Below are 22,413 nucleotides of genomic sequence, written 5' to 3' on the forward strand. Positions count from 1 at the left end.
GGCCCACTGCAACCTCAACCTCCCAGGCTCAGGTGATCCTCCCACCTCAGTCTCCCAAGTAGCTGGGATTACAGATGTGGGCAACCACACCTGGCTAATTATTTATTTTTTTGTAGAGATGGACTTTCTCCATGTTGTCCAGTCTGGTCTTGAACTCCTGAGCTTAAGCCTCAGCCTCCCAAAGTGCTGGGATTACTGATGTGGGCCACTGTGCCTGGCCCATCTTTACATTTGTTTACATTTCTCTTAACTATGAATGATGTGCTATATGGTTTGTGTTTGTAAGTTTTCATGAATTTTAACTTTTTATATTTTATGTTTGTAAATGATAAAATAGGCTAGTATCTAAATATATTTTATGTATTCATGACAAGGCTAGCCTTTTCTTTCTTTTTTTTTTTTTTGAGGCAGAGTTTCGCTCTTTCACACAGGCTGGAGTGCAGTGGTGCGATCTCGGCTCACTGCAAGCTCCGCCTCCTGGGTTCACCCCATTCTCCTGCCTCAGCCTCCTGAGTAGCTGGGACTACAGGCACCCGCCACCACACCCGGCTAATTTTTTTGTATTTTTAGTAGAGACGGGGTTTCACCGTGTTAGCCAAGGATGGTCTCGATCTCCTGACCTCGTGATCCACCTGCCTCGTCCTCCCAAAGTGCTGGGACTACAGGCATGAGCCACTGCACCTGGCCACCTTTTCTTAATTTTTTGGTATTTCTAGGCTATGTGGTTCATCTATAAGTTTGTTCAAATCATCACGAATCTCCAAAAATTTTTCCAGTATATTTATTGAAAAAAAGCCATGTGTAAGTGGACCTGTGCATTTAAACCCGTGTTCAAGGATCACCTGTACTGCTGCTTGTCACCCAACCCTACACATTGTGACTTAATTGGTCTGAGGTGTGGCTTGGGCATTGGATGTTATAAAAAAAATCCCAGGATGATTCTTAAATTCAGACAAGTTTGAGAACCTCTAAACTAGGGAATTGCAAAGAAACATGTCACAAAGTCCCTATCTTTTGGTCACCATTTCTTATGGTGTCTCTACACTCATTCTTCTAAAGATCTTTTTCTCTTACATATTGCATAGAAAGATTATTTTGGGGAGATGTACAATTAGCTGTACTGCATAGGTTACATAGTGATGTCATTAAGATCACAGGTTTTACATTCTTCCCTCAGGAGTTTACATATATAATGTGGTTTTGAATTATTATTAGTATTATTTTTGCCATCCATGAAACTTCAGTGAATGGGAGATGCTAGGGAAAAGTCAGAGTACCGGGGTTCAAAAATAGCCTTGTTTTACTGCCAAGTTTGTAAGAATTGGACTTTTGTGTGTGGTGTCTTTTTTCTTTTGCTATTGGTTACGGTTTTAATCTAAGTACAGAACTTCACTGTAGTTGATCATCAGTGGATGTGGATGTTTTTGTAAACCTGTGCTGCAGGAGTGAGGGGTTGGGGTGGGGCTAGAGGGAACCAAAGATGGAAAGAGGTGAAGAGAAGACCATGTTTAGGAGCCTTACTCCCTATTTTGAAGGGAATGTAGAGAAAGCATAGCTTTTTTTTTTTTTAAAGAGCCAGAAGGAACTATAGGCATCAGATACCCCAGCCCCTATTCTTTGCTTTAACTTGTTCAGCCCCCAACTTGGAACCTGACTGTACTGACATTTGCAGTTAGTAGAGGTCTTCTTGGATGCCACCTGGAGGGTGGAGGGAGGTTTGGAACTTATATTCTTAAAGAACCTTTCATGTTACAAAAGAAGTCATAAAGTCAGATGAAGTTGAGGTGGTTAACCGTGAAATGGAGGAAGTTTTACCACTGTCTCTCTCCCTTTTCTTGGGGGTTAGGAGGGTAGGATGTAGAGTGGCAGAACTTAACAGCTGAATGCAATTAGAGATATTATAGCTGCACATTTATTAAGTGGGCTGAAGTGGGAAAAATCACATGAAGAAACACAAATGGGAATAGACTTGTGTTAACCAGGTAAAACTACCTGAACTGGTCATTATTCATTCATGGACAGAGTGCCTCTTCATTTAGCCTAGTGTATATTTGTTAGCACGTGAAGATCCTTTACAAGCTTTTGTTGACTTTGGAGAACGGATTTTCACCATCAAGCTGTTTTCCTTAGTGTTTCAGAGTTTGTGACATGTTCAGATGCCCTTCAGAAGATGAATTTGTCATTCCTTTATCTCTTGTGCCTTATCTTTTGTCCAACTGATAAACATTTTTTGGTTAACAGTACATAGAAAGTTTTAAAGCCCTCATATGCAGCTCTGATTAGTTCATTGTGATAGGGGTAACTTTTTAGAGATTTTTAGAGATTTTAATTAAATGGCTGATTGTTTTCTTGATGTAAAAGTGAATTCATGCAGTAAAAAATAGCCATGATTATTTTGAGTAACCAGTAATAAAACATTATAGAATAGACATTTTCTTTAAAGTATGTTTGCAATTTTAACCTGTTTATTCATCAATGTAGTTGATTGTTTTATGGCCATCCATAATGATATTTTGGATCACAGAAATTCATATCCTTTTCTAAAGTTGACTTTAAAAATGTATAAGTAATTTGTCAGTACAACACGGTAAGTGCTAGATTAGCACTTATGCTCCCTCAGGGTAGGTGTTATATTTTCTGCATTTTTGTAAGTCTAAGATCAGGCATATAACATGGCCTCAGTAAATTCTGAAAGAGTGAGGGTAGGAAGAAAAGATATGTGCTTATCACCTTTTCTATTATCTCATAATTTAATAATTATTGTCATACGTTTTGAGAAACATGTTTCTTAACAGTGTGAATATATGTTTAAACTTTGTGAAAGACTGGCTTGTTTTAAATTTCAGCTGCTGCATTTTTTATCACCTATGAATATGTGAAGTGGTTTTTGCATGCTGATTCATCTTCATATTTGACACCTATGAAACATATGTTGGCTGCCTCTGCTGGAGAAGTGGTAAGTAACAAGTTTTGTGTATAAAATACCTCAGAAATGCACATCATGCGTATATTTTCAGTACATATTTATTTCATTTTTTAAAAATTATTTTTAAATTATGAAAGTCATAAATGGCAATAAATGTAAATGGATTAAATATGACAGTTCGAAGATAGAGCCTGACAACTAAAAGATAGAGCCTTATATAGGACAGAAGAAGAATTCTAGCTATGTGTAATTTACAAGAGACAGATCTAAAACATAATTATATGGAAAAAAGACAAAGAGTGGAAGAAAATATTCATTCGAATTGTGACAGCTTTGTATTGTGTCAGCACAACTGAGCTGGAACTACTTTTCCAAGAATTTCCTTTCCAAAATAATTTCAGTTTGGGTCAGCCACAAGAGAAATTTGCATGTTCTTTGTAAGGTAGAAGTGAAGAGCTGTATTTCTGCTCAGAAGGTTGGTATATGGTCAGGCACTGTTGCAGCTCACACACCCTGTCACTGACTTGGCTGTATCACCATGTTGGCGTTTGGCTTCCAGCTCCTCCAGCTCCCAGTGGTTCTTCTCCATCAGCTTCTCCAAATTCTAGGTCAGATTTGTGGGCTCTGTCATGAAGGGTGCCAGCTTATACTGCAAGTTCTCTGTCACAGGTTGGTGAGAAATAAATGTGACTTCCAGTCTGTCCTTGTTCTTCCCCAACTTCACATCCATCTTTCCTTCCCTGTTGCCTGCCCTTTGATTTCTATCCCAACACTAGATGCAGAAGCAACAGCCCTATACAAACTGCTTAATTAGCTCCCATAATTGCTGGTCAAATCTCTATAATCCTTATCCTTATCACTCATAGTGGTTTTGCTTCTGTGATGAAACCTTAACTGATAGAGAAATACTAATTGAAAAATAGTTTGTGGAATAATATTAATATTAGGGAAAAATACGTAAGGCAAAAAACCAAGAGACCAGTGCACAATGATACTGGAACAGTTCTTTCAGGAGGTATAACAAGCCCGAACCTGCACTGAATAACATAGTCTCAAAACATATAAAGCAAAAACTGACAGAATTTTATGGAGAAATGAAGAAAACTATAGTCTTAGTTGGAGATAGTCACATCTCTCTCTCGAAGTAGGCATAAACTTACTAAGGCCATAGAAGATTTGAACAACACAATGACAAGATTGGTCTGTTGATACATGTAAAACTTTGCACCCAACAAGTGAAGAAGATAGACTTTTTCAAGCATAATTGGAACTTAATAAAAATAACAGTAGCCCACAGGGCCAGTTTTAGTGAATACTGCAGAGACAGTGTCATTACAGATCATTAGTTGTGTCATTATAATGAAGTAAAATTGGAAACAGTGACAAAAAATAGGCAGTCTGTTCCTACCATGTGTTTAAAAACCAAACTCGTGGCCAGGCACGGTGGCTCACGCCTGTAATCCCAGCACTTTGGGAGGCCAAGGTGGGTGGATCATGAGGTCAGGAGATCGAGACCATCCTGGCTAACATGGTGAAACCCCGTCTCTACTGAAAATACAAAAAAAAAATTAGCCGGGTGTGGTGGTGGGTGCCTGTAGTCCCAGCTACTTGGGAGGCTGAGGCAGGAGAATGGCATGAACCCGGGAGGCAGAGCTTGCAGTGAGCCGAGATCAAGCCACTGCACTCCAGCCTAGGCGACAGAGCGAGACTCTGTCTCAAAAAAACAAAAAACAAACAAAAAACTCTTTTGTAAATAATTTCAGTCAAAGTAGAACACAGTACTGTAAGTGGTAAGTGGAAGTGATATTTATTTTTTGTTTTTATTTTTGAAGAGATGGGGGTCTCTTTATGTTTTCCAGACTGGTCTCGAACTCCTGGTGTCATGTAGTCCTCCTGACTCAGCCTCCCAAAGTACTGGGATCATAGGCATGACCCACTGTGCCTGGCCAAAAGTGATATTTTAAACCGAAATCATAAACACAGTTATGATTAAAAAAAAAAAAAAAACAAAACCTCAAAACTAATGCAGAGGAGAAATGTATAATACAAATAAAAGTTTCTTCATTCCCCTCATTAACTTATCTTTCTCCCTACCCCTTCTGCACAATACTGAGGGACAGCCTTTTATGTTGCTTATTAGTGTTATTTTCAAATCACACAGCCTGGTATTCATGCAGTCTTATTAAACCCCCATCCTTGTGATGGGCATAGTAGAAATGGACAACACAGTGAAGATAAAGGTCTTAAGTTTGTAAGCCTTTTATCAAATCACCCTTTTCTTTGTAATTAGAAAAGTAATGGCATATGTTTACATAGGAAACTTGGGAAATGAATTAACCTTTATAACATTTACATTAAAAATTGTGTTATATTGTGAATTTGTTTTTGATGCACTTTTTTTCTTTAGGAAGTTTGAACAAGAATCTACAAACTGTTTAGTAACCTAATATTCCTTGTTTAAGAATATAGTGAACTGGGGATATGGAAAGAGAGGTAACACAAAAGTAAAAATTAACATGAAGAAGATTTTTTTTTAAAGAAACCAGCTTTATTGAGATACAGTTCACATACCATACAGTTCACCCCTTTAAAGTGTACAATTCAGTGGTTTACACCGTATTCACAGAGTTGTACAACCATTGCCAGCGTCCATTTTAAAACATCTCTCCCCAAAGGAAGCTCTTACCCATTGCAGTCACAATCCCCATTTCACCTCAACCCTCCCCACTCCTAGGCAACCACTGGTCTACTTTCTATCTCTATGAATTTGCCTATTTTGGACATTTGATATAAATGGAATCCTACAATATGTGGTCTTTTGTTACTGACTTTTTTCAGCTAGTGTAGTGTTTTCCAAGTTCATCCGTGTTGTAGCATCTGTTAGTACTTCGTTTCTTTTTAAAATTAATTTAGGTGATTATGTCCTGACACACAGTCTCGTTATATGCAGTTAGTCTGGAGTATGTATACTTACATTTGTTGATACATTGTTGAGAGCAAGCAACAAAAAAAGAACCTGGCCACTTCATTTCACCTGGGGCCATCTTGCCTGAAAGCTATTTTGCCATGTTGAAGGGCAGGCTTTCTTCAGTTTATAAACTTTCTGTCCAAAAAAATAGGAAGTGATATAATAGGTAGGGCAAATAGTAGCTATTAGATTTCTCATGTTAATCATACATCTTTTTATTTGTAGAAAGTCATTTATATTCTGATGCTCCTAGTATCTGTAACTAATATTTTAAAAAATTGGAGCCTTGGAAAACGCTCTAAGTTTCTAAGATTTCCAAATATTATGTCATAACATTTGATATGTGGACTGTTAGGCATGGGAGGTGGGGTAGGTAGATTTTAGAATTAGGAAACAAGTATCCATGAGACTGGAGATACAACAGATAAGGACATTCTTACCTACATTGTGTCTCTTGGGTGTTCTGTGGTCCCTGAGCTGGTAAGGCCAATTATCAAACACCTGTTTATAGTTGCTATGGAGCTGGGCTCTTGGTAATTTGCCCATGTTGGCTTCAGACTCTTGGCCTCAAGGGATCCTCAGTAGCTGAGACTACTGGTGTGCGCCACCAGGCCTGGCAATTCCTAGAGAATCTTTGTTTTTGTTTTGTTTAAGACGGAGTCTTGCTCTTTCGCCCATGCTGGAGTGCAATGACGCGATCTCGGCTCACTGCAACCTCCGCCTGCCGGGTTCACGCCATTCTCCTGCCTCAGCCTCCCGAGTTACTGGGACTACAGGCACCCGCCACCACACCCGGCTAATTTTTTTTTGTATTTTTAGTAGAGACAGGGTTTCACCGTGTTAGCCAGGATGGTCTCGATCTCCTGACTTCGTGATCCGCCCACCTCAGCCTCCCAAAGTGCTGGGATTACAGGTGTCAGCCACCGTGCCGGGCCCCTAGAGAATCTTAAGAGGACAATTGGTCAGCAGTGGGTACATAGATTTAGGACTTTACACATGAAATACTTCTTGATGTTGACTATTTAAATATATATATATATATGCACACACACACAAATGCACACACACATATTTACAAATGAATGAATGATGGGGTCTCACTCTGTCACCCAGGCTGAAGAGCAGTGATGTGGTCATAGCTGCTGTAGCCTGTAACTTCTGGGCTCACGTGATCCTCTCACTTTAGCCTCCTGACTAGCTGGGACTGTAGGCAGGTGCCACTATGCCTGGCTAATTTTTTAAAACAATTTTGTAAAGATGGGGTCTTACTATGTTTCCCAGGCTAGTCTTGAACTCCTGGCTTCAAGCAATTCTTCCACTGTGGCCTTCCAAAGTGCTGTAATCCAGACATGAGACACTGCACCCTGCCAATATTGACCTTAAATGGACTTTAAATTCAGTTATGGTTTAGTATGCTGAGAAGTTTGCCAAATTTATGAAGTTTGTGGAAATATTGGTTCTGATGCTCTAATAATCTTTGATCTTAAACTTCCTGAAGCCATTCAGTATGAATTTTCTCAATAAATGCTTATATACATATTACGCCTTTCTTTTTTTAGTAACCTGTTTTAGTCTCATAGAAGATAAACTTTTGATTTCAGATTCATGGAAGTGTGGTTGCTAAGATTAAGAGAAACCAACAGGTGAATTTAGAGGACATAAGTTTTCATTTGTAAAATAAAAAGAAATAGGAATAGAAAACATTTATAGCTGTCAATGGTCAGAAAGGTATAGTAACCTAGAGATTATAAGAAATACTTTAGTGCAATCATTATTCTGTAACACATTTGCTTTGATAGATTATTATGTTAGACAGATTCCTTAGAGACAATAACATATTTTGTTTGTGTTGAATATAGCCACAGTTACTTTCTTGTAGCAACTATTAAAGAAACTTAGAAACAAAAGAACAGTGCCAAAATAATAACCATTCCCTGTAGCAACAGCTTGATTAAAACTTAATGATGAATCAATGAAACTATAATTACAACCTTCTACCTTATGTTTGCAATTTAGAGTACAGTAAAATCAGTCAAATAAGATTTAACATGTAACAATAGCAAGAGGGGTCCTGCTTGTGCCATTTTTATTAGGAAGATTGCTGTGCCAAATCTCTAAATCCCTACCTCAATAATTTTCCAGCTCAGTTTTCATCACACACAGAAAAAGCCCTTTGGGAAGTAGAATCTGTAATTAGATCAAAGGTTGGGGCAGGTTTACTTTAACGGTACATATGCTATAACATTCTAATGGTAGTGATTTTCTTTTCTTAAAAGGTTTTAAGATTTGACGTGTTGTATCTTATCCTACTTTTGTCTTTATTCATATTGTCAGAAATGAAAAAAACATTGAAATTTCTTCACCCTTGAAAGCAGCAACACTGTGAATGTAATGTATGTTCATAGGTGACATGTACATGTCCTCATACACTTAGATGCCGGTAGAGTGTCCTTTTCAAGTGTCCTTTATGGTCCTGTTCTCACTTGGGATTGAAAAAGCTAGGAAATAAATGATATCATGTTTTGTAAATGTTTTTCTGACAGCCTCTAACAGTACTTCCCCAAGAAGGCCCGACGAGCACCTGCCCATACTTCACCATCAATTGCGTAGGTAGCTAGTTACAAATGGGGATTTTTGGAGATGACACTAGGGTTCCTGTATTTTAAACACAATTTCTAGATGATTGTGCAACTCACCAATATTTAATGCCACTGATCTAGGCACATAAAACATCTGAACTTACACCCCAGTAGTAAATATTTTTACTGAATTGGCTCAGTAATTCCCTACATAATATTTTAGTAGGTGCACAACACTGGGTGTGGTGTACCACTTGTAGATCAAATGTGTTGTTCTTTCTGTTCTCCTCAAAATGACATATTTTAGACCTAAAAAGGCTAGTTTAATAAACTGGTTATTTTTGAGTGTGACAATGAACTCAGACATGTAGATTTGGATTTAACTGGAGTTAGAATGAGTTGGAACCTCAGTGAGGTTTTCTCCAAGGCCCATGCTGTCATAGAGCCTCGTAGGCGAAGGCAGCTTGTTTTATGGTTTAGCTCCTTTAGTAACTGACAAGGCTGTTGGACCCACTTTGTACCACAGTCCATTCCAGGGTCTCGTTTGGTATCAGCATATGGGGCAAACATGTTCTTATTCAGCTTTCCCACTGGTTAAAGGATTGGACGCATAGATGCTGTGTGGTGTTTTTCAGCTCCAGAGCATGGTGCACATGTTACTGAGTTTTTCCCTAGTTGTGGCTTAAGCTGTTTTGTTTATCTACTTAATATCATGTTTTAAAAATGAGTACGTAGTATTCTTCATGATCTTCACTGGCCTTTTCTAAGAAGAACCACTGAGCAAGATAATAGAAGAAAGGTTGACAACTTTTGAAATGTATTTTATCTTTTGAATTAATCATGCTTTTGAAATATTCATCGATCAATACAGATTATCTCTCACTTGCAGTTGGAATATTTTGCCACATCTCTGCACAGTTGTATAATTGAGTCGTGGGGGATAGGTGAAGTAGAAGATAACATGGCTGCCCTGAGCCACAGTGAAGTGTAGCTGATGATGGTAATTGCTTGTATATAAAGATGAAGGAAGGTTCATCAATAGTGTATGACTATTACCAGGAAACACAGAAGCTGAAACAGAACTGTCAGATACCTGAGTGCACTCAAACAAACACTTTTTTTGTTTGAGGTGTCTAAGCACATCCATGTATTATGGGACCTTTCACCCTGTTTTCCTGTCTGTTGACTTTTTCAGTGTGTCTGGGAGTCTTCCTTCAGGGCATTAAATACATAAGGCAGGCAGACTTTTAAATTCCTTCTTAGCAACCCTAAACCATAAGAATTACACAAAAAATTATCTCAACAATATAAAAAGCAATTTGTTTTCCAGACTCCTTTTATTTTGTATTATTTCCTCACTTGTGCGTCTTTGATTCTTTTTTGTAATAGGTTGCTTTTGTTCAGCTCATCTTAGATTCCTTCACCACTTCTATTGTCCTTACCTAGTGCTGTGGATTTAGATCTGAAGTTCCTAATACGTTCCAGGCATTGAGGATGAAATGACAGGATAAGATACTGCCTTTTAGAGGCTTGCTGTAAGTGCACTAAAGTGTTACAGGCATTTTTAAGAAAAGGAACTATAGACGGTCTGTGACTTACGATGGTTCTACTTAAATGACTTTACAATGGTGCAAGAGTGAGATGCATTCAATAGAAACTGTATTTCAGATTTTGCATTTTGATCTTTTCCCGGGCTAGTGATAGGTGATAAGATGCTCTCTGGCAATGCTGGGCAGTGCATGTCCCAGTCAGCTGTGCTGGTGTAAGTATTCTGAGCAAGTTTTAGGGAGGCAAGGTTAAAGCAATGATGTTCCGTAGGTTGGGGGTGTCACATGCATTTTCAACTTGAAACGTTTTCAACTTATGATGGGTTTATTGGGACATAACCCTGTCATAAATTGAGGGTCATCTGTACAAGGTAGAGTGAGAGACTGAAGGGAAGGAGTGGTTGGTTTTCTCCGGACTGGGGTAGATGGATGGGTGTTAATTCAGAAAAAGCCTCACAGAATAGCCAGGCTTTAAGCTGCATTTAATTTAATTCATTAAAAAAATTGTGCATCTATTTAAGGTATACAACACGATGTGGGATACATATAGATAGTAAAATGGTTGCCACAGTGAAGTAAGTCAACATATCCATCATTTAACATAATTACTCTTTTTGTTTTGTGTCTGTGGCAGGGCAGCTAAAATCTGATTTAGCAGGAGTCTCAGTTATAGTACAATTTTATTATCTTGCATTTAGAATAGGATGGTTTGTTAGGTGGGTGGGTGCAAGGAGGGGTGTTGGAGTTCTGAAAAGCCCTTGTTAGGTAGTTTTAAGTTCCATATGTTTGGAGCACAGTATGATAGGGTCACCCTGAGGCGAAGCAGGGGCTGAGAGCTATAGGGCCTTGCCTGCTATACTAAGGAGTTGGGACTTTTAACTTTTGATCAGACTTGTAATTTTAAAAGAGTCACCTGGCAGCTGTGTGGAGATAAGGAGACTATTAAAGGAATCCCCAGGAGAGAACCACAGCTGGGGCAGAGGGATGCAGAGGGAGAGAGTGAGTTCAAGAGACGTTAAAGAGGTAGAGCTGGTGGAAAGATGATCATTCTTTCAGGAGCCCTTCCAGCGACATCCTTCAGTGCGTTTTTCATCATGGATGCCTTTTAGTTTGTTGTGTCTATGTGTGTTGTGCACCTGCTTGAATTCTCCAATGGAGTCTACCGAGCTAAGTTGAATAAGCATGCCCCATCTTGCCAGTGGGCCCAGCCATCTGAGTCTGAGCTAACATGAAGAGAGGGAAAGAAGACGAAAGAGAGAGAGGGTCAGGACGGGAGGGTCAGGGCTTCCCCTGGCTTGGCATTATCTGTGTGTGGTTATGACCTTGCTTGTAGTTATTCATCTATAGTACAGGCATGAATGTGCTGAAGAGATTTATCAGGGAGGCCTGTAGAAAGGAAATTGTACCCCATCTGCGTCCCCGCCCCCAGTTTCTCGATGAGTTCCTTGTCTAACATATTTCAGATTGTTTTCTGTTGTATGGATTTTCTTTTTCTAATATAGTATGCAGTGTTAGTTCAGATGGTATTGATTCATGACCTGGGAGAGTGTATTTCATTGATTTTTTTATTTAGTTAGTGGACAAAAAGGAAGGGAAGCTCTGTTAACTTTTTATTTAAGAGCTGCATGAGTTTATAGAACACAATTAAGTTGAGCTTTATAGGCACAATATGATTTTCATATAGGTTGATGAAGTTGAAGAAACGATTCTGAGCCACAGGAGTGTAACTTGGTCAGTTATTGCCACTGCATTGTAAATGGAAAGACTGAATACTACTCTCAAAGGACCAAAATACCAAAGGAGGTTAGGATTGGCCACTTCCAAGCGAGCCTGAACTCTGTCAGTGACAAATCCTTATTTCCTAAAATATTGCCTTGTTAAGATTAGGGTTCTTGAATTAAATGCAACTGTCACTTATTTGCTTTGGTTTGTGATTGTGTGCTTTTCAATATTTGAGTTGTATAGCTAATACTATTAATAGGTGCTAAGAGACACCGAATAAGAAATTTGATCCCCGTTTTTGAGGAGCATATAAGTAAGTTGGATCCATCTGTTAAATAACTAGGGAGTATTTGAGGATGTCTGTAGGGAGGTAGCATGGTATGGACCATGGGCTGTCAAGTTACACAGATCGGGGTCAGATTTGTGACTTGTCCACTTATTTGTCTGTAGGCCATTTACTTTCCTTCACTGAAATGCTGTTTTCCTCATCTTGAAAAAATAGGATTAATGCCATCCCAGTCACAGTTCTCACAAGGATGAAATTATACAGCACTTAACAAAGTGTCCAGCCTAGCATCTGACACACAAAATATTGAATAAACATTGGGTCTAGCCCCATTTCACGCAAGTTGCTGAATGCGGCACGTTTTTAGAATTTCCTAGTTTTGGGAAAGGTATCTATTCAGAAGGTGAAAAAATTGAAATTCAAAGAAGTTTAGTGATGTGCTCCAAGTTTCCCAGCTATTATTATTCCCAGCTAATAATAAAACGCCACTGCAGAATAAGTAATTAGATAAATATTTCTCTGTATACTTCCAGGAGCACCTCTGTTTTCTTTTTCATGTAGTATTTAAAAAATGGCAGAAGTAGTGGTAAGTATACTACTTGTGCAGTAAGGATTCACATCACTGGTTTCTTAAAAGGTGAGGTTCCAAAATTTGCCATTGGTTACTGTGATAGGCAAAATAATGCCCCCCCCCCCCATAAATATGTCCTAGTCCCCAAATCTCTGAATGTGTTTCTTCACATGGAAAAGAGATTTGGCAGATAATATTAAGAATGTTGAGATGGGGGCTGGGCGCAGTGGCTCATGCCTGTAATCCCAGCACTTTGGGAGGCTAAGGCGGGCGGATCAGGAGATCAAGACCGTCCTGGCTAACATGGTGAAAGCTTGTCTCTAAAAAAAAAAAAGCAAAAAAAAGTTAGCTGGGCATGGTGGTGGACGCCTGTAGTCCCAGCTACTTGGGAGGCTGAGGCAGGAGAATGGGGTGAACTTGGGAGGCGGAGCTTGCAGATCGCGCCACTGCACTCCAGCCTGGGTGACAGAGTGAGACTCCATCTCAAAAAAAAAAAAAAAAAAATGTTGAGGTGGAAAGAGTTTTCTGGATTATCCACGTGGGCCCAGTCTAATCAGTAGGGTCCTTAGGAGAGGGGAGCGGGGGTCAGAGAGCTGAAGATGGTATACTGCTGGTCCAAAGATAGAGCGAGGGGCCACAAACCAAGGAGTGCAGGGGAGCCCTAGAAAGCAGGAAGTCAACATTCCCTTGCAGCTTGCAGAAGGCATACTGCCTGACTGACACCTCTCGATCTTAGCTCAGGAAGACCCATTTTGGAATTCATACCTTCAGAATTATAGATAATAAGCTTATGTTTTAAGCCACTAAATGTGTGGTGATTTGTTAGAGCAGCAGTAGGAAGCAAATACAGTCACCATTGCCACCTCCTCAACGTTCAGATTTTTGTATTGGTGGGAATCTATAAATCCATCCATGGGATGTTTGTCACCTCCTGTGAAATCATGGCTCATTTCTGTTATGGAAAAATACAAAAGCAAAAAAGCCATTTGAGGCTTATCTTTTGGGTTGTATAAAATTCTGTGAACAAATTGTAGACACAGGGACTAAGTGTTGATAGAGTTATTTTCTTTGAGAAGACTTCCCTGTGTAGTCTGTATTTACCCGTGACAGCAGTCTTGTCAGGCAAGGGAAGACTGATACCTACAACGATTGAACTTATTTGCGTGATTGGAAAGAGTCCTATAAGGGAGAAAGGTTTGGTGAACATAGGTCCCAATGTAAGTAGGTAATAATTAAAATCTAAGGAGTGTAAGTTAGGATTTGTAAATTGGTTTTGTCAACAGCTGTAATTCCATTTATCAACAGAAGATGGCAGACTTGACACACAAATGAACTGTTGTAGAGGTTTTTGATTTTTTAAATGATGGTATAGAAAGAGATGTTAAATATTTTTAATTGGAAACCTGCTTTCTAAAGAGAATTTTGGGAATTACAAAGAGAATGTGGAAATGAAATACAAGTAAGCAACTTGCATTTCAAAAATCTTCATAGTTTCCAGGGGTCTCTCCCTTACCCCCTGTCTTACTAATTTGCCACTTTGAGTTTGCTCTGGAAAGTCCAAAGCAGCTTTTGCTTTGAATACGATGAAGCTTTGAGTGGCTCTGTTCAGTGTATTGTTAAATTTCTGCTGAATTGGTTATAGAGTTGCCTGTTGAAACATGAAGCATTAGCTGAAATTAAACCTTGAACCTCTAAGTGCATTAGATGTGTGTAAGTATGACATTTTTATTGAAAAATAATTCTGGAGATGATAGTCAGAACACTTGGGTTTCACCCATGCTTCCTGAGCTAAGTAGCTCTCTGACCTTCAGCAACTTCTATGATCTCAGATTGATTTATATATAAAATGCTGACATAATTAGCTTCTAATATCAGAGGAATATTTGCAGGTAGTTGATGGAGTTTCTTGGAGAAAAATCTTAAATCAGAATTTTTTTTGTGAACTATGTTGAAATAGTTGCGAAGAAGATGTAATGTTAATAAAAGGTATTATTGGGGATACTTAGGGACTTTGAAGAGCATTTCCAGGACTAGAGGACAAGGTGCAATTGTAAAACCCTGGTGGTGATGTGTTGAAGGAAGGGAACTTGGCTGTGGCAATGAAAGAACCAGGGGTTTTAGCAGCATCCATCTCTCTTTTCCTCCACTCAGTACCTAAAGTGAGGCCGAAGTTCACTGGAATTTTTTCCCTTTCAAATGTTTAGTTTTATGATTTGTAGTCTTGCATCTTGGGTTTTTGTTTTTGTTTAAAGAGACAGGATCTCATAGGTGGCCTAGGCTGGCTCCAAACTTGTCGCCTCAAGTTATCCTCCTGTCTTCACCTCCCTGAGTAGCAGGGGCAGCATGCATGTGCACCTGGTTCTGGGTGTTTCATTTAATAAATATCAAAAGGAAACATTCAGTCCTTAGTTGCAGCAGTCAATTAAAAACAACAGAAAATATTTTATTTATGCCAAAGGAAGAAAAATCTTGGTAGCAGCATCATGATTTAATCAGCATTTTAATCTAAGGTTTCATATTTTGGCATATTTAAGGAGGCCAGCATTGCATTTTGATTTTGATAAAGTATGAAGGGGAGCATGTTGTTTTTTTTTTTTTCCCCTTTATGGAAAACCTTAGTAGTTCTTGTTTTTAAATAGAACTTTAACATTTAAAACATTCTTGGATTTAGTGAAAATGCCACTATTCCTGTGTCATGGATTCATACTGAACCTCAGATTTATAAGGAAAGAATGCTTTACAGAATGGATTTACCAAGAGACCCACAGATGACATTCTGTTTCCTTTCATAGAACCATAATACTGTAACATGTTTTTGTTCTTGTGCAGTGAAATACTCTGTTGTAGCTCAAATTCAAATCTAAGAAGGACCAGAGTTAATAGAAAACCAAATGGAAGGCTCCGGAGGTACTGGAGGAAGCAGAAGCATTACTTTGTAGCATCTCTCATGCCACAGTTGTCACCCAGCAGAAGTCAGGAAGCCATGCTGGGTGCTTTGTACCCCTCAGCTAGTTAGATTGATTTTTTATTGGAGAGGCTTTTCAAAGTTTTTCTTCTGCATCTGTGTTTTTAAGAACTAAAAACATAATAGTAAGAACTTGGAGGGTTATGAAGCATGAAGTTCCATAAATATTTATACCAAACCACAGAAGTAGACAATTCCTATTTTCTTCACATATTGGGGTCGGATTTCACTCTTGACCTCTTGAATTGAAAAATACAAGGAGTTATTATACCCTTTTCTTTCTCTTATTTTTTCTTATTTATTTATTTTCACTTCTTTAATGAGTTTTAGATGCTGGGAGCTGTCCTGTTAGGTTCATGTAGGTTTCATTGGACTTATACCCAATTTTAGGCCTTACTAGTAAGCTGTTTAATCTGTTTTTGTGGATTTATTGCTACTAAATTTATAATATGTCCTTTTTATCAAGGCTGATAGGTTGCCATCTAAAAGCATATTTTAAATTAGCCCTTTTATTTTATTTTTCTTCCTCACTTAAAATCTTTGGTCCATAATAAATACTTTTTTCCTTTGAAATTATGTTAAAAACTTGTGAAATAATAATAAATGTGAATTGTAGAGAATTTAGAAAATATAGGTAGGTAGAAAAGAAACATCTGTAATTCTACTCTGTTTTTTTCCCTACTCTTTACATAAGTATATGTATAGGCAATAAATATATGTAGAGGCAAAACAAAAAAAATTAGGCTGGACATGGTGGCTCTCGCTTGTAATTCCAGTGCTTTGGGAGGTTGAGGCAGGTGGATCACTTGAGGCCAGGAGTTTGGGACCAGCCTGGGCGACATAGCAAGATCCTTTCTCTACCAAAAGATGAAAAAATTAGCAGGGTGTGGTGGCACACCCGTAGTCCCAGCTCCACAAGAGGCTGAGATGGGAGGATCACTTGGGCCTAGGACTGAGGCTGCAGTGAGCTTTGACCATGCCACCTTACTGTAGTCTGAGTGACAGAACGATACCCTGTTTCTATGTATATTTATATGTAAATTCTAAAGTATGGAGAAGTCATTTCTGTGGAATTGATGACTTTTTTTTGCTGATTGGTTTCCTCCTGGCTAGTTTCATTTGTTTTCAACATAAAATAATACACCAGCTGATTAGTAAGTTTGGTGCATACCATCTTCTTGCTGTCAGGGTGCTTACAATTTAGTAGAAGAGGAAATATATTTCACAAACTATATGGTGTAAGCTAGTAAGTAAAACAACGTCAGATAAGAAAGCTTATTTGGGAATTAAGAATACAGAGGGAGGGAATCTTTTGAGGTTAGATAAGGTACAACTTTGGAAAATTAAGAATTATAGAAATAAGGACCTAAAAAGATACCATAAAGATTTCTGGTCCAAGTCAAGTAAGAAAAATTATACATATATGCATCTAATTGTATAAATATATACATTATTATTTGTCAATTTTCTTCATTTTGAAATGAATTAAAAAAAAAGAAAAGACTCTGGAAGGCCAGGGAAACACCTGGGAATTCACTTGCAGAACTGGGGCCACAGTCTAGGGCTGCAGACCCTCAGCCAGACCACTGCTCATTCCTCCCTGGAGTTGAGCCCTGAACCAAAGATCCAGGTTTGATGCAGGAGTGACCCCGAGGCTGAGGGATGGGCCTGGTGAAGGGAGGTAGTCATAGACGGAGAGGCATGGGCTCGGGCCTCTGACTCTACCTTTTTTCATTTCCTGTGGGGTCTTCATGTATTATTTCACTTCTTTGCTAGATTATCAGCCTTTCTCTTGCTGATAGCACTTTCCCCCATCGTATGTGCAAATATTGACCGTGTTAAAACCACACTATTCCTTGACCCTGTGGCCCTCTTAACTCTGAATCCATCTCCTAACACCTAGCCATCTTCACACGATGGTAGTGTACACTTGCTCATCTCCCTCAATCCCTTATGAATTGACCGTAATGGATCTCCCACCCCAGCCACTCTATGGAAGCAATACCGGTGAACTCTGTAAACCTTCATATGTGCACTGCTCGAGACTCTTGATGCGTTGCTCTGCCAATCTCCATTTGAGGCTTCTGGCCCCCTTGCACATCAAGTAGGGTGCTTGGTTGCTTGCCATCAACATTGATCCTGGCTAACTTATGGAATGAAGAATATTTTTTGGAAGATTGGCAGACACTGTTGCCTTCCACTTCTCCTTTGCCCACAGAATACTGATTTGGTTTGTGTCTCATGTTCCTAACGCTTTGCTAGATCTAGATATCCTCCACCTCCCTAACAAGGGGTGGCCATGTCACACAACTCTGGCCAACACATGCAAGGAGATGTCTGCGGGGGAAATCTGAGAAAAGGGAGGAGGCCTGTTCTTCTTGCCTTCAACTCTGTTGTGTGATGGGGTGGTGCTGGAGGACGTAAGAGCTGTCTTTTATTTGAGAGTCAGGATGCCCAGGATGAGAAGCCAGGAAGCTGGGTGGCTGGGCAGAAGGATAGGAAGAGCCTGGCGTCTTGTTCACTTTGAAGTTCTGGACTAAAGTTTCAACTGCCTGTCACCAAATAACTTAAGTGACTTAATGTCATTTTATAGTCATGGTCCTGGCACTTGCATCTAAAAAAGCAATTATTTCTGTAAATGAATGTTCAGCTCTCCCGCTTGCTCCAAACAGCACTGTTCGATGGAGATACAATGTAAGATGCAGGTGAAATTTTATATTTTCTAATAGCCACATTAAAAAAGGTGAAAACATCTGCTGGGATGAATTTTAATAACATATTTTATTAAACCAAACACATCCATGGTATTTAGATTTCACTGTATAATTAATGTAAAATAATTATTAATTGGGCATGGTGGCACCACCTACTCAGGAGGCCAAGGTGGGAGAATTGCCTGAGCCCAGGAGTTCAGGGCCAGCCTGGGCAACATAGTGAGACCTCATCTCTCTTTTTTCTTTTCTTTCCTTTTCTTTTTTTTTTTTTTTTTAATTATTAACAGGATATTTTACATTAATTTTTTATACCAAGTTTTCAAAATCTGTCATTTAACACTTACAGAACATCTCAATTGTACTAGCCACTTTTCAAGTGCTCCATAGCCGCATGGGCTAGTGGCCTGCATATTTGCCAGCATAGCTCTAGAATCAGACCCCTGGACTGGAGTGTTTGATTAGCCAGACCTAACTCACCTGATTGTGGTCCTCCTGCCAGGGTAGGAGGGGAGAGACTGACTCTCTTTGTTTTTCCTAACTGGGAAGCCCCCCACACGTGAGAGTCGGAAGCTGGGCTGCCAGAGAAGGCAGGTGTGCCCTGCAACATTATGTACCCCCTTCCAGTGTTGCTTGCCCTTTAGAAATTTATGTTCCCAGGGTTCCATTATTGGCTTTGATCTTCCTTTTTGGTTCTCTCTTTGGGTGTTACTATCTGGTTTTAGCGATCACCTGTATGCTGATGACTTCCATATCTGTATTCGCATCCAAGAAAAAGTTACTTTCTAGTTTTATAGCCATATATTCATTTCTTGACTGGACATAGCCCCTTACCTGTCCCCCAGACTTCAACTCAGCCTTGCCTAGTCTGAACTTACCTCCCTTCTTCCCTGGACTGCTAATCTCATGTTTTGGGACCACCATATGCCTATTATCCAAACCAGAAACAGAAGCATCTTACTGTCTCCCTACTTCTTCACTCCTTAACCTCCTGTCAGTGACCAGGTCCGGTGCATTTTACTCCTTTTTCCTCAGATTTGACCTTCTCTGAGCCATATTCATTTCCAGATGTCTTTTATAGAACTGCTATAGCAGTCTCGTAACCCATCTTCTGCCTTCTGGCTCGTGGTCCCCCTTTGCTTCTTGCCTTCCTCCCCACCCTCCAGCTGTCCTGTGCATTGCAGCCAGAGTGATCTCCCTAAGCACACGTCATTCCTCTGCTTCAGCTTTTTCAAGTGTTCCCACTGACTATGGAATGAAGTTTCAGCCCCTTAGCATGGTATACAGGGCCTTGTCTGTCCAGTCTTACTTGTCATTACTCCTGACCTTGCACTTGCTGCTTTGGTAATACGGAATGGTGTGGGCAGCTGCCAGCTTTGGAATACTGTGTTGGTGGGACTGCCGCTGATTCCCCTGAACACCCTGCTTTTGTATTTATGTACTTTCTTTTATTGTTCATTCTTCCCACTGTGCCCTTTCCACCTTTCTTGCCAGCTCATTCCGGCTCATCCAGAAGGTTCTATAATGGTGTAATCTTGGGCAGTTTCTCTGAATCTTGGGGTTGGACTAAATACTCCTCCTCCACATTTCCCATAATCTTTGTCCATGCGCCCCACCCCCCTTTTGGCCATGTTTTATTGAAATTATTTATATGTATTTGCGGGTTCTTTGAAGCCAGGGCATCATCTTAGTCTTCTTTATCATGGAGTGGCTTGTGTGGTATCTGGCTCCATATGTATTTCTTGAACTGAATTAGATAAGTTTGAAGGGACACTGGGTGGAAAAATATGTTGGCCCAAGTTACAGACAGCTTTATACATAAGGAGCATTCAAATGTTCAGTGAATGAAGAAATGGAAATCAGATGATATTGTTTTGTAAATCTTGTCAGTTTTGGTAGAAAAATAACTTCAGGTTATGAATCCTTTGTTACTGTAACCATACCCTTTGTTGTAATGCATCAGTATGAAGCATTGTTACTTCCTAGCTTTAGAGGCAATATGCCCGTGTTAGCTGACTTCATGACATCTAAAATCACATCACATGGTGTCTTTGTCCCACTTGTCATGGGGTGCTCGGGCTTATATCTGTTCTGTGCCCAGTCTGCTCTTGCCAAGGCTAATTCCCTTGGAGTAGGAGTTGGCAAGCTGTCACCTGTTTTTGTAAATATAGTTTTATTGGAACATAGGCAAACTATTAATTTATATATTATTAGGTATAGATGCTTTTGTGCTAAAACAGCATAGTTGAACAATTGTAACAGAGACCATGTGGCTTGCAAACTGTAAAATATTTCCCATTTGGTCTTTTACATTATAAATTTGCTGTAGAGCCTTGCCTTAGAACCATTTAATTTTGGACAGGCAAAGCCTTATGTGATATCCAAATTGAGTACTGATCTCTGATTAGGAATCAGGAGAATATGGATCATAAAGGGCAAACCTCTTTGAGTTGTGTACTCTATTTGGTGGAATGGTTTTCTTACATTTCTTGCAGGCTGGTCTTGAACTCCAGGGCTCAAGCTACCTTGCTGTCTCGGCCTCCCGAGTGCCATAACTTTCATGTTCAAGGTTACATATGTGAAATCTAAGTTGCAGAAAAAGTTTGTATATTTGCAGACTGCTAGGTGCATAGCGGCTTAAATACAGGACTTTCATTAAAATGTTTAAAATATTTTTACACATCTTCCTCCCTGTACCTTGCCACCCCTTCTCCAACCTTGCCTTCTTTCCTTTTGTGGGCAGAGTTCCTTTGGGTTTGACTAATTCTTTATTGTTTCTATTTCTGAAAATAAGTAAATTACCTTAATATAGGGTAAGGTAAAATCCTGGCAGTGTGGATTTGAGATGACATATACCCGGCCTCAGCATGTCACCAAGGGTGATATTAGAATCATATATTGGCTGGTAGCTGTGAGGATGACTCACATCTGCTGGAATGCTGGAGGAGAGTGTTTGAGAGTGCTGGGAGTCCCTTTTCAGTTGCTGCATGATCAAGAGGTCTAGGGGCTGGAGTTGGTGAGGGATGGAAGGCTGGGTACCAGCTGATGGTCAGCTTGCCTCTACGGATGTATGCATTACTTCCAGTAAAGCAGAGGTTCCTCTGGTTCATTTTTCATCACACATGTTTGAAATGTCATGTGCCAGTTGCAGTTCTGGGCGTTGGGGATTCGAAATGAGTAAATGTGCTTCTTGCCGTTGGGAGGCTTGTAGACAGATGTTCTTGGAACATCTGGCGGGAGGTGGGAGGATCTATATAGGACAAGCCAGGAAAGGTTCTGGGCTGACAAAACAATGTACATGCTTTAAGGGTCCAAGAGTTTTAGGTTAAAAAAAAAAAAAACGAAACTTTTTGACATCTTGCAGTAAGCCTACATATTATACCTTTTTACTACAATTTTTGCTTACCAAAACATTTCAATTTTTATAGCAGTTATTTACTTTTTAGGATATAATCAAATTTGTCTTTTAGGTTGCCTGCCTGATTCGAGTTCCATCTGAAGTGGTTAAGCAGAGGGCACAGGTATCTGCTTCTACAAGAACATTTCAGATTTTCTCTAATATCTTATATGAAGAGGTGAGATGGGTTTTTTAAGCTCTTCTTTTCTTTACTAAGATTTTATAGTAGCTAATATGAACACTGTGGATTTCATCCTAAGAGCCTTAGAGAAAACTTTAGAGCTAAATTTAATGTCCAGTTATAGTAAATTTTTGCTAAGATTATCTTTGCCTTTTATTTGTTTTTGAATATTTTCATTTACATGTTTTTCAAATTTCTGAGCATAACATTGAGTGTCCTGAATTGTAATCTTCCTGCAGTTCTTCTGGAATCAGATGTGAAACAAATTTTAAATATGTAAAATGAAGAAAGATATTATATTAAAACATCAGTATAGTATTTTAGGTCCATGGAAGAGATTTAGTACTGGACTGATAACAGTGACCAATGTCATAACGTTTATACCAAAATGTAGCTTCTTTTACTGATGTATTTGAAGCTGTCAGTCAGAAATTATTCTTCCTGACCATGTGACTAGAGAGCATTTAGCTGCTTTCCTTTATTGTTTTTATGGAAGCCTTTTTTTTAAAAAAGACATGAGAATCAGTCACATGGGAATTTTCAATGAGTCTTGATTTTAG

General features: G+C 39.2%; 1 protein-coding gene across 9 annotated transcripts in view; it reads left to right on the forward strand.

Moving 5' to 3' along the window:
- Positions 1–22,413, forward strand: part of SLC25A26 (solute carrier family 25 member 26) — a 189,934-nt gene that overhangs the window by 49,815 nt on the left and 117,706 nt on the right. For all 9 annotated transcript variants that reach the window (XR_010155635.1, XR_010155636.1, XR_010155637.1 and 6 more), the window contains 2 exons: positions 2,847–2,956; positions 21,746–21,850. Coding sequence is in view for 6 of the 9 variants with exons in the window: in XM_054680770.1 (XP_054536745.1) it covers positions 2,847–2,956; positions 21,746–21,850 (215 nt within the window). In the remaining 3 variants the exon portion in view is untranslated. The remainder of the gene's footprint in view (positions 1–2,846; positions 2,957–21,745; positions 21,851–22,413) is intronic.

Source organism: Pan troglodytes, chromosome 2, assembly GCF_028858775.2.
Source record: "Pan troglodytes isolate AG18354 chromosome 2, NHGRI_mPanTro3-v2.0_pri, whole genome shotgun sequence".
Lineage (NCBI taxonomy): Eukaryota > Metazoa > Chordata > Mammalia > Primates > Hominidae > Pan > Pan troglodytes.